Source organism: Leopardus geoffroyi, chromosome X, assembly GCF_018350155.1.
Source record: "Leopardus geoffroyi isolate Oge1 chromosome X, O.geoffroyi_Oge1_pat1.0, whole genome shotgun sequence".
In the NCBI taxonomy this organism is placed as follows: Eukaryota; Metazoa; Chordata; class Mammalia; order Carnivora; family Felidae; genus Leopardus; species Leopardus geoffroyi.
Window position 1 is genome coordinate 20,520,308 of NC_059343.1, and position 17,027 is coordinate 20,537,334.

Genomic DNA, 17,027 nt, shown 5'->3' on the forward strand with positions numbered 1-17,027 from the left:
TGTTTTTTTAAACATTTATTTATTTATTTATTTATTTATTTATTTATTTATTTATTTATTTTGAGAGACAGCAAGTGCACGAGCCAGGGGAGGAAACAGAGAAGAAGAGAGAGAATCCCAAGTAGGCTCTTCACTGTCAATGAGGAGCCTGATGCGGGGCTTGATCTCACAAACTGTGAGATCATGACATGAGCCAAAATCAAGAGTCAGATGCTTAACCGACTGAGCCACCCAGGCGCCTCTGTAATATATGTCCTTTAAATCTTCAGTAGTTAGTCTATGGTTATAAAATGTTTTTATTAATATATTATATATTTTCTTTGAATATATTTTACATTTTGTAACCAAAAGATACTGCTTGTCACCCATTTTATTGAGATATAATTGACATATAACATTATAAAAGTTTAAGGTGTACAACATCATGATTTGGGATATGTATACATTGCCAAATGATTACCACAATAAATTTAGTTAACACCCATCAACTTACATAGTTACAATGATTTCCCTTTTTAATAGGATCTTTTAAGATGTCTCTTAACAACTTTCAGAAATCCTAGTTTTAAGATAAAATAAGTTCTGTGGATATAATGTATAACACGATGACTGTAGTTAATACTGTATTATATAATTGGCTTTATTTTTTTCTGTTTCAGATTTACAGCAAAATTGAGAAGACAGTACACAAAGTTCCCAGATGCTGTATGCTCCATTTCCCTACTATTGATATCTTGCGTTATATGGTACATTCATTACAATTCATGAACAAACATTGATGTATTATTATTGAACACGTTTGGTCCAAATTTATCCTTTATTCAGGATTCTGTAGTTTTTATTTAATTTCCTTTTATCTGCTCCAGAATCCCGTACCAGATAGCACATTATATTTAATTGTCACGTCTCCTTAGGCTCCTGTTGATTGTCACAGTTTCTCAGATTTTCCTTGTTTTTAATGACCTTGATAATTTTGAGGAGTATTCGTCAGGTATTTGTAAGAGTGAAGTTGTTTTCGAACCTCATCTTTGAAGTGATATCTTATCACGTCTGGCCATCCTCTGTTTGTTAGAAGTGAATACCAAATCTAGCCCACACTCAAAGGGAGGGGAATTAAACTCTATCTCTCGGGGAAAGGAATATCAAAGAATTTGTGGCCATATCTTTAACACCCTTGAAGCTTGTTAAATCACAGATTGCTAGGCCCCACCCCCAGAGCTTAACATACAGTAGGTCTGGGGTGGGGTCCAAGAGTTTGTATTTCTAACAAGTTCCCAGGTGATGTTCCTGCTCCTGGTCCAGGGATCTTACTTTGACAGCCACTGGGAGCAGGCCTGGGCAAAACTTGGTATGTACAAGGAATTGAAAAAAGTTCACTAAGATCTATTTATTTCTTTCAAGATCCTTTTCTTATTACTATAACCAGCACTGAAATCAACTCACTGGTTTACCTTCTGGATTTTGCCAGTTAACATGAAGCTATTAGCTTGAAAAATGTATTGTTGTATAAAAGCAGTAAAACAGTACCTTATGTTTGTATTAGATATGATTTATTTCATTTGATTGTCACAAATGCCAGGGAGAGAAATCAGGTGTCTCCATCTAGGACAGAGAAAGGCTAAGTGACTTGTCTAATGCCACACAGCCAGTTGATGATAGAGCCAAGCTCAGGACTGGGTCCTTTGAGCCCTGAACCGGCACAATTTATATTACACCAGACTCTTTCATATTGTTCCCAGCTTCTAGGATTTTGTCACCTTTTGGAGAAGCATTAATAAAACTAGTCACATGACAAGTGAAGTAATCAAATCAGCAGAATACATAGATTTTGTTCACTGGGAAAGGAAAGAGTGAAAGAAGTGATTTGCAAGCTCAGAAAGGTCAGCAGCGATCTGCTGCTTAGGCTAGGAAACCCTTCCTGTTTACTGACTACCACTACCGGTACCAAGTATACTCTGCCTCTGGGTAGCGCCTGCAAAAGTCCCTGGAAGAATCACAGGCCACGGGCCTTCCTTGTGTCTGCCCACGCACACCGAAAGGATTGCTTAGCTCTGCTGGCAAAGTTCCCAGCTAAAGAGGTTGTTAGTACGTCTCTGTGCGTCTTTGGTTGGAATGGAAAAGACACGGTAGCCTAGATACCATACCACCACCAAAGTGACCAAGATGTATGTGAAAATCTAGAAGTATGGCAAGACCACTGGATGGCCTTGAGTGCGTGTATTACTTTTCCCTAAGTTCAGAAAAAAGATGCAACTAGTTAGCAAAGAATTGGGTGCATAAATAACCAATGAAATCACAAAAGTTAAATAGCTACACACCAATAATTTTATTCTATGAGAAAACCAGTCTAATTAGATTAAAAGAGTGCTTTCCAGGTACATTTTTCCTTTCCTTAGGGCATTTTCTACCTTTCCTTTAACTCCACATCGACACGTTTCCAAAAATAAAGCAAGTTTTGGTGAAAATGGTTAAAGTAGGCAGTACTTCATACATCCGCATCAGGAAATAGTGATTTCATATACTGAGCCCCGAGTTCAAGTTGACTAGTATGCAGAGAAAAAATACCCAACACTAGTGTAAGCATAGATTCCTGTCCAAATGTGGTGGTGCTAGTGGTGGTGAAGCATGAAAGAGTCAAGGAGCTGTCCTATGGTGGTGGTGGTAGGTGAGGGGGTGTGAAAGATAATGCCAATAACCTTACATTTGATCCTTGCCAGTGGTAGTGCTGGTGAAGGTATGAAACAGCCAGTGACCTTATAATTAATCCTGCCCATTGGTGTGAGGTGGAGTATTGGGGAGCGGGGAGGCACGAAACCAAGTGTCAGTGATCTTAAAATTGATACTGTCCAACGGTGGTGGTGATGGCATGAAACAGAGTCAGTGACTTAATTAATCTTGTCCAAAGGTGTTGGCCACAGGTGGGAAGGTGTGTGTGTTGGGGGGGGGGGTGGAATTGGTGGGAACGAGGAGCGGCAGCCCATGAAAGAGAGTCGGTAACCTAACATTCTTGTCCAAAAATGTTTGAATGAGACCCGTTAGGGTGGGGAGGTGGAGGTGGAGGGGTGCGGTGGGCTACGAAACAGAGCCCGTGACGTTACAATTAAGCCTGTCCAATGATGGGTGGGGGTGGAGGGGGCATGAAACAACCAGTGAGTTTCATCTGCTCAAAGGTGGTGGTGGGGTGGAAAGCATGTAACAGCCAGTATAGTTAAGTGGTAAACAGAACATGAAAATTGAAGTGTCAAGCTGCAACGAGAATTCTGAAGCGCAGTCGCCAGCCCGTCCAGGGAAGGCCCCCCCGCCCCCCCCCGGAAGAGGTCCCTGCGGTTGAGGCGGGCCTGGAACGAGGCAGAGGATTGGATTCTGGGCGTGGGCTCCAGGCCTCCTCACAGTCCTCTGGCACCTTCGCTACCTTTCGGCAGCGGAGGACTTAGCCGGAGGCGGGGCTCAGCGCCAGGAGCCAGGGTGGGAGGTGCCGGCTTCTGGGAGAACTCAAGCAAAAGAAAGCGAGGGCGGCAGCGGCGAATCAGCGGCCGGCGCGTGCGGCCGCGCGCCCCTCTTGCCCCCCGCGCCCTTCGTGCGCCGCGTACGTGCGGCGGCTGGCTCCGCCCCCGTGGGCGGGCCCTGGAGAAGCCGCGGGCGGCCGGCAGCGGCCCGGGAGCTGCTGCTGCTGCTGCGGCGGCTGCACCCGCGGCGCCGGAGCCGAGGTGGGGGCCGGTGTGAGCGCTCGGCAGACGTGTTCGATCCGCGCGGCTCGGCTGCACTGGCTCCTGCGGCTGCCTAGGCGTCTCGGCTGGTCGGTGCACGGCCTCGGCGAGGATGCGGCTGTTCTGGTGGCTGCTGAAGCAGCCGGTGCCTAAGCAGATCGAGCGCTACTCGCGTTTCTCGCCATCGCCGCTCTCCATCAAGCAGTTCCTGGACTTCGGTGAGTGCGGGGCCGCGGGCCCCCACGGTCGCCACGTTCCCCACAGCCCCCGGGACGCGGGGCCGCTGCCTTCCAGGCCCGCCGCGGGTCTCCCCGGCCTCGGGGCAAAGTCCGTGGGAACCGCGGGCGGGGCTCCGGGATGCCCGGGGTCTCTCCCAGGGACTCGGATTTCAGGGCGCCGAGGGGCAGGGCCTGGCGCTCACACACCGGCCAGGGCTTTACCTGAAAACCCAGAAACCGCGTCCGAGGACCCTTATCGGGCGGGACGCCCCAGACCTGCTTCGGTAGCTTCAAATCTACTTGACACAGACCTCACGCCCTTAAAACTTAGTAGCGGAATGTGGGTGGCTTTTTAATATTTTTGTTAGGTTTGTTAGATCCTTTTTGTTGTTGTTGGGTAAGCGCTGTTTAGAAACATCTTGAGGTCGAATACATTATGCAATGGCATTTTGTTCCTTTTTTGCCCTAAGGTGCTCCTGTGTGCCTGGAGCGGCAGGACTCGAACTGTTGTCTTTTTCGTGTTAGGTTAAAGCAGTTAGAGGCCTGGACTGCGAACGCCTTACATGCTGGGGAGGAGGGGACGCGTGGGCTCCTAGCGTCAGAGCAGGGTCTGATACACCCCGGGTCTCAGTGCCAGCACCTTTCATCGCGCCTCTCCTTTTGTGTCCCACCTACCTTGTCCCCCCGTCGGGTGGGCTGGTGGGCAGTTCACACGGATGAAGGTGGGAGCGCAGAAGCCCCGGCCCTCACCCTGTCCGAGAGGCCTAGCCGAAATGGGAGTAGATGCCACCACCTTATGTTAACCGGATCGTGTTTCCCCAGAGTGGTGCCTTTTCAGCCACGAAGCGAATACTTGCAATCGCTGGAGGCGAGGGAGCTGGTTGTGAGACACCTGACAGTAAAACAAATGTGCGCACCCGAGTGTCCGAATGGAGGTCAGCATCCTTGGAGGGGAATAAAATGGAGCAGCAAACATGCCCTGCGCTCTCAAGGGAAAATAATGGGGCGTCTGTTCATTTAATGAATTTCATGTGAATGTAAAGGGATCGTATCAGGTGGGAATAAAAACTACAAGTGCAGAGGAGGTAGAACATACAGGGAGGATCTGGCAGGCAAAATGCGATGCTGTGTGTATACTTAAAAAGTTGGGATAGGAAGAGAGGAATAGGTTAAAGTTGAGGCCAGATTAAATTTTAAGAACCCACTTTGCCAGAGAATGAGGAGGAAAGTCAAAGTTCAATGAGATGTTGACCTTTGCATCTTCAGCTTCCCCCCCTAAAAGCTTTTCAGTCGTTCGCTATCTCTGGCCACTTGTGAGAGTTTTAGAGGTTTGAAGCAGCCCCTGACTTCAGGATTTAGAAAGAAGATGCCACCATTGCTATAAATAGCGTGTTTCCCATCCCTACTTTATGGTTTAGAGATGATTCCAAAGATGTCAGCTTCATCGGGGGTGAACCGGGCCAGGTTAATTCACAGTAAAAGGAGCAGAAGGAGTCCAGAAATCCCAAATTTCCTTCTTCCACCCTCAAAGTTAAAATGATAGCTGTTGTGATAGGCTAGCGAAATTTCGGTTGATTTATTCCTATAGCAGCTAGTATCTCCCCGTGTTAAGAGATGTCTTGCAAGAATGTTACTTGAGTAGGAAGACCACAGTGGAGGATAGTGTTAGCGTGGAAAACCCCATGGGACCAGTATCTGGGAATAAATGTTCTAATTTTTTTCTGCCACTATCTCAAGAGGATGGCCTTGGCTAAGTGAGCCTCATTGGGGTTCGTTTTCCTCATGAATGGAACGTGTGGATTGTTTCAGGTAATCTGTAAAACACAACTCCCAAAATATGTGATTGTAGTTTCAAAGGAAAAGGGATGAGCCTTTCAAAAGAAAACGACCAAATCTCTTGATAGATATTTCCCATAAAAGGCTTCTGACCTATTTTGGGAGAGGTGGAGGGATACACTAATCTAGGATAATGGAAGAAGCCTAATAATTGAAGTCTTTTCCTTATAAGGAAGCCCACAGAAGAGCTATATATAATTGTAGTGGAAATTGCTAGAAACTACAAGCCTAGTTTGTCATATCCAGAGACAGGTGGCAGGCAGCCTATGTTTAATGACAACAAGCAGAAGAAGAGAGACCGTCTCAACTTCTACCTTTCTTTTAGTTCTTCTAGCTCTTGATAGTTCTATTTTGGCAAATAATGTAGGAGTTTGAGAATTTAGAACGGATGTGGGGATATTTTTAAGGTGAGAAGGAAGAAGAGTAAAAAGGCTGAATGCCTTCTTATGATTGGTGGAAACTGTGGATAAAGGCCACCTCAAATGCTTAAAGGACCAGCTGGGAAGCAGCAAATGACTACATGAAGCCAGCCAGGTGGGGACTGTGGCAGACTCCCAGGTATGTGCTGGCTCCCAGAGGGGCGGTTGATTGGCACTGATTCAGTATATTTTAAAAGACCTGGGGCTCGGGGTGCCGGGCTGGCTCAGTCTGGGAGTGTGCAACTCTTGAGCTTGGGGTCATGACTTGGAGCCATGCTTTAGGTGTAGAGATTACTTAAAAATAAAATCTTAAAAAAAAATAGGGGCACCTGGGTGGCTCAGTAGGTTAACCGTCTGACTCTTGATTTTGCTCCAGTCGTTATCTCAAGGTGCATGAGTTCTAGCCCCTCGATGGGCTCTCACTGACAGCACCGAGCCTGCTTGGGGTTCTCTCTCCCCCTCATTTCTTCCCCTCCCCTGCATGCGCCTTCTCTCTCTCTCAAAATAAAAAGAAAAGAACTGAGGCTCAAACAAAGTAGCTACGTGGACCGTGTTGACCTCCAGGCCATTTCCCTGGCTCCTTTACAAACGGGACATACATTTTTGACTGAGTAATCAGACAGGAACCAAAGAAAGTATATACACATGATTCTGTGTTACAGTATTTGTGATAACTATGTTAACAAATAACTTGTAGTTTCTATGGCCACTGAAATATCTTTATTTATTTATTTATTTAAGCACGAGTTGGGGAGAGGGGCAGAGGGAGACAGAATTTTAAGCAGGCTCCATGCTCAGTGTGGAGCCCAACATGGTGCTTGATCCCACGACCCTGGGTCCATGATCTGAGCTGATACCAAGAGTCAGACACTCAACAGACTAAGCCACCCAGGTGCCCCGAAATAGCGTTATTATATTAGCGTGTCCACACTAGTAAAATATGGAGATTATCTTCCTTGTTTAAGAGTGAGGATTAAAACTGGTTGTTACTTCAGAAGGATTTTATTTTTATTATAAGTTTCTTAATGTTTGTTTATTTTTGAGGGAGAAAGGGAAGGAGGGAGACACAGAATCCGAAGCAGGCTCCAGGCTCCAAGCTGTCGGCACAGAGCCCTACATGGGGCTCGAACTTTCAAGAGCCATGAGATCATGGCATGAGCCAAAGTTGGACACCCAGCTTACTAAGCCACCCAGGCACCCCAGTGATTTTGTTTTAAAGGAAATGTTCTCATTCTCGACACTCCTGACATTTGGGACAGGTCATTATTGGGAGTGTGTCCTGTGGGTTGTTGGAAGTTTACTAAAGCAACGTCACTGGCCTCTACCCACTAGATGCCATTAACCACTAGATGTCACCAGTTGTGACAACGGAACGTCTCCAGACAGCGCCATGCCCTTGAGGGGAGCAAAATCACCCTTTGTGGAGGACTGCTGCTGGAAAGTGCTGGGTTTCATGCCTGGGTCCCATACCTCAAACTTCTCATGTAAACGGCCTGCAGGTGGGGTGCATGGCACTGGTATTTTTTTGAAGATTCCCAGGTTGTCCTTAAGCATAACCAGCATTGAGAACCACTAATTAGATGACCTTCTGATCTAGAATACCGTTGCCCTTTCATATGTGTGCCATTTTTTCTATGCCCTTTAAAATAATGAGTTTCTTGAACTCAGTCTTTACCTGAAATGTGGCCTTCCGCGCAGGGAGCAAGTATAGCAAGCATAGCGTTTTAAATGGATTATGAGTTTGTAGTGGCAATAGTGCTTTCTAAAGGGTGGGATTTTTTTTAAAAAACGCGATTTTTCTCTTGATCTGAGATTGGAGTTACATGGTTTCAAATTTAAAAAGTGCTCAGGGCGCCTGGGTGGCTCAGTCCGTTAGGTGTCCGACTTCAGCCTAAGTCATGATCTCGCAGGTCCCGAGTTCGGGCTCCATGTCAGACTCTGTGCTGACAGCTCAGAGCCTGGAGCCTGCTTCCGATTCCGTGTTTCCCTCTCTCTGCTCCTCCCCCACTCACAGTCTGTCTCTTTCTCTCAAAAATAAACATTTTTTTTTTTTCAAAAAAAAGCACAACAGGACGTAGACAGAAATGTCACCTTCCTACTTTTGTCCACTAGCCTCCCCATTTATTGCATAAACGGCAACTCGTTATAGTTCTGTCCGTACCTTGCTTTTTAAACTTTATACCTTAGAGATTTCCAATCTTTATCTACAGTACTTCCTTTTTCTTTTTTAGGGCTTCTGAGAGTTTTTTTATATAAGTGTTCTAGAATTCACTAGCCAACTCCCTCTTTATGGCTACTAGGTCTTTCCACTCTTTGCTGTGACAACCAGTGCTGCGGCGAGTTGTGTGGATCATTCTGTGCATGTACGAGTATGTATGGAGGACATACTCCTAAATGTGGGATTACTACGTCAGAGTGTGTGCGCATTTGAAATCTTCACACACATTGCCAAATCGCTTTCCAGAGAGATTGTTTATCCTCTCGCTAGAAGTTTCTGGAAGTACCACCTATTTTCCTCTGCTTTTACCAAATTGTCTTCAAACTTTTGATGAATGAAAAGTGGTATCTAGTGAGAATTTTTTCTCCTCGAGTAAACAATTTTTTATTTTCGTTTTTTATTATGGAAGGTTTTGAGCATAGACAGAAGTAGCAAGAATTGCCTCTTGAACTCCTGGGTTCATTATATTAGTATCCACGTGCTGTTCGTCTGTAGATCCTGCGTGTACGTGCAGTCTGTTAGATTTTCTTATCGGTGACATGCTTGTTTTAGAAAAAAACCTTTTGCTTCTGTATTAAGACCAATTTGTCTCTCGAATGATCTGTCCTTTAAAGATTTGGTAGAACCCCCCTGTGCAACCTTTTAAACCTAGCGTGTTTAGGGACTGTTGCTCTTTCTGTATTTTGTGCTATTGATCTGTATAGATTTTCTTCTAGAGTCCATTTTATATTTCCTTAGAAAATTGTCCTAGTCATTGAGGTTTTTAGTCCATTTGCATAGCTGAGATAGTAGTCTCTTAGCAGTCTTAATTTTCTCTGTGGCTGTTCCTCTATTTTATATTCCCCCTCCCCTTTTTGATGAGATTACATGGGAGTTTCTGATTGGATTCCTCTATGAGTTTTATGACTTTTGTTTTCTAGTTCATTAATGTCCACTTTGACTTTGTTAATGCCCTCTGAGCTCCTCAATATCCTTGGGTTTATTTTGCTCTTCTTTTTTCTTTTCAAGTTGGACATTTGGTTTCTTTTCTCTTTGACTGTTTATTTTAGTATTTAAGGCTCCAATTAGTCCTCTGAGCACTGCTTAGCTGCTGACATGTACAGTATTTGATCCTCTCTCCTCCCTGCTCTTCTGCATCTTCAGATTTTTGTTCTTCTGTGAACTAAGAGTTGGTGGACTTTTTAAATTTTTGGTACAGGTGCATCCTGTATTTTCATTTTCTTGATAGTTTTGTTGCATTGTGATCAGCAAACGTTGTCTGAATTATTTCTTTAATTTATTGATGTTTACTTTGTAGCCCGTGTATGATCATTTCCTGTGAATGTTCCTTGGGCAGCAAAAAGATGATGTTCTCTTCTCAGGTTACAGAGTTTGATATTCCGTATCTGCCATATTAGGTTATTTAAATTTCCTATACCTTACTTTTTATTTTATCTACTTGATCCATCATGACCTGAGAGAAGTTCAATTCTCGTAATAGAATTTTGTTTCTCCCTATCTCTCTTATAGTAGTATTTCCTTTATCTTGTTTGTTGCTTAGACATTCTTAACTGTCATGCCCTCATTGTGAGACGTACCCTTTAGCAATACAGAGTGCTGCCCTTTTACTAGTTTAATGCTTTTAAGTCTGGACTCAACCTTATTTGACATTGAGATCTAGATCCCTATTTTCCTCGTGTTTACATTTTCTGGTAGAGCATTGCTATTTTATTTTGTTTTTTAATTTTTAGTCCTTTATTTTCAGTCTTTCTGAAACGTGGTATAAAGTTAGGTTTTGCTTTGTGAATCAAACTTTTCCTTTTATGTGGTGAAGTTTAACCGATACATATGTTTGTTGATATGAAAGATCCATCATCTGTAATGATAACCATCTGTAATTTTCTGTTGCTTTCTATTTTTAATACCTTAACTTTTCTACTGTATTATATATCTTTATCTGCTGTTTTATTATAGTTATTTTAACAGTGAGGTTTGCATTTTTGGTTCCTGTGATTATGTTAGGCCCTCGTTGTCCAGTAAGGTCACTGCTAGCCACTTGAGCCTAGTTAGCACTTGAAATGTGGCTAGTGTGGCAGAGAAACTGAATTGACTTCAATTTCAATTTAAACTTGATGCTCGATGCAGTTAAATGGAAAACTTTTAGCTCTGTTTAGAACAATTTGGATATGTGAATCTACCTTAACTATAATGATGAAATCTAATTATAGGTCACTTATTTCTGATAGAAATTTAGGTTGTGAATTGAGTTGTGCTAAAAGTATAAGATACACAGTGGATTTCAAAGACTTAATGTAAAAATTGGCAAAATATCTCAATATATTTTTATATCGATTTCATGTAGACATAATATTTTGGATATGTTCGGATTGTTTGGATAGTTTAAATAAACTATCACAACTTTCACCTGTTTCTTTGTGAGTTAATGTGGCTGGTAGGAAATTTTAAAATACACATGTGGCTCACATTATGTTTCTATCGGACAGTGAGGCTTCAGACAGTATATATTAATTCCTTAATAGGAGTGATAGAAGTATCACATTTTAGTGTTCAGAATGAACACGTATTGATTTTCTTTTGCAATATAACTTTCACAGTTTTTTTCCTTATGAACCTGTTACTCTTGGGATTTGGGGATTAATTTGTCTTTGAAGGGCAGCTCATGCTCATGGTGGTGCTTTGTTATATTTGCAAAGGTTTGAGTTCTTTTTTTCCGTTAAGGAGTTGTTAGGAATTCAAACTTCTCTTAGTGATCTAAGGAAAGGAGAACTCAGACTAAGACATACATTAAAGACAGAACCTTCTGAATCTTGAATGAGTTCATAGGAAATGATTCACATTTTCATCTGGACCTGCTTTTCATCTTCCCGTCTCACTCTGGCCACTTCTGTTTCCTTCATTCATCACTTTGATCCCCTTCCTGCAGACTTACTTCCCCTTTTGTTTTATTTTCCAGTTCCTTTGCGCTTGTCTTTTGCACAGCTGCACCGGTATTAAAGGTGTTTACTCCAGCCTCCTCTTATTTTATTTTATTCTATTCACAACCGTCTCTTTCTAGAGGGCGGCGCTCACCTCTTTGGAACTTCTCACGCTTTCTTCAGCTGTCTGCAGAGTGGGCGCTCTGTCATTGGTGATTACTGGCTCCATATAAAGGGTGTGAAACACCCTGTTACTTTAGTCAGTTAGTATATAAGATTAAACTTCCATAGGGGCACCTGGGTGGCTCAGTCGGTTAAGCATCGTGGTCTTGATTTTGGCTCAGGTCATGCCTTACAGTTGGTGAGTTCGAGCCCCGTGTTGGGCTCTGCTGACCGCTTGGAGCCTGCTTGGGATTCTCTCTGCCCCCCACCCCAGCCCTTCCCCCACTCAAAATAAATAAGTAAATATTAAACAAATAAAAACATAAAAACCTTTCATAATGTCCCCACATTTAAATATAGCATCTCCCAAATAAAACCACCAGAAAGCAGGTTGTCTGACAGTCCTGGCTTCTTTTCACAGAAAAGATGTCTGCCACAGTCCTGGTTCTCTGAACCTAAGAGCCTTTAGTTGTTAGAAGGCACCAGCCAATTTCCTTATTTTTATTGTTCTTGAGGTTTAAGGGCCCAGCCACTTTCTGTTTTCCTTTAGAAAGTATTTTAAGATTCCACTACCTGCTGAAAAGTTGACTTTGGTTTCCAATGACTTGTCTTTGAAAAGTCTTGGTTGTTTTTAAGTCCTTTTGCTCTTCGAAGCCTGATTACCACTGGAGAGAAGAGTGGTTTTATTTACAGAGGAAATGAAAAGGTTTTTTTTTAATTATCATGTTAGGAAAAAGGAAAAACAATTGCATTGTTTCCGAATGTCTTTATTTTGTACCTGTATGTACATGTACGTGATACACCTTTTCTCTAAGCAGGAAGGTTTTTCTGCTGTGAAGAGTTGCCAAGAATTAGACTAACCTGTTTGGAGACAGAAGCCAACTGTTCAGAATTAAAGGGGAAGAGAACGATTTCAGTCAGGGTAAAGATACCTAACTTGGCTTCATGCATCTTGATCAGTATTTAAGTTTAAAGACAGAATTGGCCCTTTGGGTCCTTAGTGATCAGATAGCATTGGATTTCAACATAATCTGGTTTATCAGGCTCTGGGCACTAAAGTTGTGGCTTTGGCTTCGTTGTCTTTGCAGTTTTGTGTGTGACTCTTTGTAGCTTTGAAGGGGCGGCATGGCCACACTTGCTGACCTGTTGGGTGGTTTTCTCCCACCAAGCTTTAGGAAATTCAGGCTATTGGCAAGATTTGAGAAACTTTGGATTTGTTACTGGATGGAATGAGAAAATATTATCGCTTTTCCTTTTTCTTTATATTGTATGGGCGTTACGTTATTTGACTTCGCTGATAAGCTGACGTCAGAGTTGGGCAAGTGCTTTTTGTTTTTGGAATGCCATATTCGAAGATATGTCAACTGTATAGCCTGAGGGCCAGTCCCCTGTTTTGTTTTTTAATTAATAGACTTTAGTGTTAAGAGTAATTTTAAGACCATGGTGAAAGGGAAGGGGAAAAATAGTTACAAAGAGAGAGGGAGGAAAGCATACAATAAGAGACTCTTAAATACAGAGAACAAACTAAGGGTGGATGGGGGGGTGGGGGAGAGGGGAAAATGGGTGATGGGCATTGAGGAGGGCACTCGTTGGGATGAGCACTGGGTGTTCTATGTAAGCGATGAACTATGGGAATCTACCCCAAAAACCAAGCGCACACTTTACACGCTGGATGTTAGCCAATTTGACAATAAATTATATTAAAAAAAATAATTTTAGGCTCACTGCAAAATTGAGCAGAAAGTACAGGGAGCGCCCATGCACAGCCCCTCCCCAATTACAGCCCTTCCACCCCACCATCAACATCCTGCACCAGTGTGGGGACATTTGTTACAATTGATGAGCCAACATTGGCCCATCACAGTCCATAGTTTATGTTAGGGTTCCGGTCTTTGTCTTGAACACTCTCTGGGTTTTGACCTCGCCTGTTTTTGTAAATAAAGTTTTATTGGAACATGCCCATGTATTACATATTGTCTGTGATTTCTGTCCCTCCACAAAAGCAAAGTTGGCCATTTGGCCCACAGAGCCAGAAATGATTGCTGTGTGGCCCTTTACAGAACGTTTTGTACCTCTCTCTAGTCTAAGCTAATGGCAGCCTGTTAAAGGAGCTCTTGCTGTGATTGCTCTAAAATTTGGATTTAAATGATGAAGATCTGTTTCTCCCAAATGCCAGTGAAAGCGAATACTGTATTGGCTCTCTGAAGCATAACATGAAGTTAGCTAAGACCTTTCCAGGTAATCCATGATTTACCTATGTGGTATGTGCCCCTGGGGGGAGTGACCATGTGAAAGGGAAACTTTAAGGGTTCCAGTTTCTCCACAGCCCTGCCACAGTGAGGTGTTATGATTTTAATTGTGTAATAGGTAACGTAGAAGCTAAGTGTTTCACTTTTTTTCCCTGTGTGGTTTATTTTCTGCATTTTGTTGTGTGTAAAGTGCCCTTGACCGCTTACTAACTAGAATCTGGAGTTTTAACATTTTCATGAATTCTCGTATCTGTTTGGCATAGTAACCTATTGTACTGTGTAAGTATCATTGCCCACCATGTTCCCTTTTTTGGTAAAGTAATTATCAGAGTATGCAATTAAAGGCATTTGGAAAGAATATCACCTATAATTCTTCCATCCATTTTTTTGTGATAGTCTTCCAGCTTTTGCCCATACGTTTGCATGTATTATGACTGAATGCTAGTTTCCTTTTTGTTTAGTGCACAGTCTGAGTTTTTTTATGCTCAGTCAATTACAGTGCTTTTATCATGGTCAGATTTATCACCTATAGCATTTTGCAAATTGTTACTAAACCCCTCTGGAATTTATTGCCATTTCTGATGGGACTTTTGCAGCTAACTCAGTTTGGCTCTGTTCTGTTTTCTAGTTGCATAGCAACAGTTCTTAAGGCCTGAAATCTTTCGCTGTGTTTCTGTTTTTATCACATGCTAAGTTCACAGAGTAGTTTATATTTGTGGATTCTATTCAGTAGGACAGCTTTTCTGATTTTAACGAAGTAGTATATGTTAACCTTTGCCTCATAATTTGTGTTGAAATTTGGTAAGGACGATTATTTCCATATTTTTTTAGAAATTCTTGCTGTACCTGCCCACTTATTCTTTTTGATAAATTAGTTAACTTACAGGAAAACGTGTTAAGGGGAGTGTGGGTGGCTTACCTGACATTAATTGAAACTGACCTGGCAGCATTCAGCTAGCCCATTTCACTTTCATGGTATGTGGGGGGATCAGTTTACCTCCATGCTTCCCCTATGGGCAGAGCCAGGTTTGATTGAGGCCCCTGGTGGTATTTTTCATATCCTTCAAGGAGAACCCTATTCCTGGTCAGCGTCTCGTCTTTTCCCAGATTATACGTTCTGCCATAGTGAATGGCACAAAAATTACAGCAAACTATTACATTTACCGATTTATATTTATATTTATATTTATATTTATATTTATATTTATATTTATATTGTATATACATATACAGGTCCATATTTATGTTGCCTCTGATTGAACAGTTGGGGTTCTAACTCACTGGTAGATTATTTCTCTAAGCATCACACAGGCAGTCATTATTTTACTTTCATTCTTAGACATGATACGTGATTCCAGTCGGATCATTTGAGTTGTACCAACGTTGCTTGCTTTCTTACTAGGGCATGGGTGTCAGTATATAATAGTTTCACTGTTGGGAATAAATTACTAAATACCTCTAACATTTTCCTGGAGTGGGAAGTTAAATATTTCCCAATGTCTTCTTGGCCAAAAAACAGTAGGGGCCTTTGAGATGTGTAACATACCTTTCTTTCCCCAGCAAATGGTTAGATTTTCACAGCTCAGAGCATATTCTGGGTTTTATCTGAATGTCTCCCGGGACCTGTCCTAGTAGAATATAGTGTTTCCTTAAACTTGGTAGCAGGTATTCCTTAGTATCTGATTGCCAACTTTGTATAAATTTGGTTAATTTCTCTTCCCATTTGTGATATTAAATAGAAAGCAAAAGGGTAATTGCTATATTACTATACCTATCTATACTGGTCATGTAGTGTGGTCATGACCCCTTTATTTCTAATCAACTCCTAAGCTACTTGCTCGCACCGAGTCCCCCTTCTCTAGAAACTGCCCTGTGTACAAAGGGAGCCCACGTCTCTGGTTAGCATTCTGTACAGAGTCTCTGCCATGCTATCTCCAACCTGCATACTCCTAGTTCTGCTTCTTAGCATGGTTTTAGAAACTGTTGGAGAAGGAAATTAAAATGGACTCTATGTAAACTGAAAAAGATCGAGTAGATTCCAGCAGCATCTTCTGAGTACTTACCAACACTTGGTATAAAATACACTATTGTGGAGTTCTGACAACAGTCGTGTCCATGTTATAAATTGGGAAACTGAGGCTCAGGGCCGTTAAGAAAAGTACCCACACATACAGTAGAGCCGGGGACCCATGACCTGCTCGTCGTACCACCCCTCTGTAGCTGAGGAAGTAGGTAAGGATTGTGCGCAGTGTGGAAACAAAACCCACCAGAGGGGAAGGATCGACGAGAACACCGTCGCCGCTTGGCAGGAGTCACCACGTCCTGAAGTACGGCCATCTCCTTCATGAATGTGTTCAGCAGTTTTTATCTTTCCTGTGTAGGATCATCTAAAGGACAAGGAGAAAGAAGATAGTGGTAACGCTGAGAAGTCTCTTAAGACTATGAGAACATCCTCGGTCAGCTTCCTAAGAGGCTGAAACAAATCTCAAACATGAAAATAGAGACTAAAAATAGACGGGTAAACAGCCACTGTCTGAGCCTGAGGAGTTTTTGATTTGCCTTCCCTGGTTGGATTTTTTGTGACGAATGTTAGTCAGTGGTCTTCAGTCCTGCCGCTCACGAGAATAATCTGGGCTGCTCCTAAAACTAGTGGCACCTGCCCCTCTTTGAGGCCAGTGAATCAATCCCCAGAGGTTGTGTCTAGGCGCCAGGATCCTGGAGTTACCCACGTGATCGTGATGGGCTGAGAACTGTGTTAGATCCAGTAGACTGTTGGCCTAAGCCTAAGAGCCATGAACCACTTCAGAGGATGGGGTCCGAGATGCTGAAGTTGAGCACTTGAACACCTGGATTTGGAATGAAGTGGAAACAGAAGCTTTGGGAAATTGTCAAGGCATAGTCACTGCCTTTGGGAAACTTCTAGATAAATGTGAGGCAGGGGGAAATACATAAATTGAGATGTGTTAGTCAACGTTTATGAACCCTATGACTTTGTGGCATGCGTTCCTGCTGTCCCTACCTCTCCCTCGAAGGCTTGTTTCATAGAAGTGGTTTCTGGGAATGTGCACCATGTTAACCCTCTTGTCCTTCATCCACAGCATCCTTAGGGGCTTTCTGGGTGGAGAACACAATTAGAAGAACACATATGAAAGGATGTACTCTTTTTCTTGATCTCTGGCTCCTTTCCTTGGCTGCCTCCTCACAGCAGTGCTCTCTCCATACTCGTCTGAGATTTGACATGACTACGCACAGTTGGTGTACGATAAATAACTGAATAGAGATACGAACCAACATCTAACCCTC

At 42.8% G+C, this 17,027-nt stretch overlaps 1 protein-coding gene across 3 annotated transcripts in view; it reads left to right on the forward strand.

Moving 5' to 3' along the window:
- Positions 1-1,266: 1,266 nt before the first annotated feature.
- The window catches only part of PDK3 (pyruvate dehydrogenase kinase 3), a 68,645-nt gene continuing 52,884 nt past the window's right edge, over positions 1,267-17,027 (forward strand). Inside the window, exon 1 of one of the 3 annotated variants that reach the window (XM_045473264.1) lies at positions 1,267-1,348. In XM_045473264.1, the coding sequence (XP_045329220.1) occupies positions 1,282-1,348 (67 nt within the window). In that variant the 5' untranslated portion in view covers positions 1,267-1,281. Of the gene's footprint in view, positions 1,349-3,618; positions 3,926-17,027 lie in introns of those variants that run through there. The other 2 variants (XM_045473262.1, XM_045473263.1) reach the window with 2 other exon arrangements.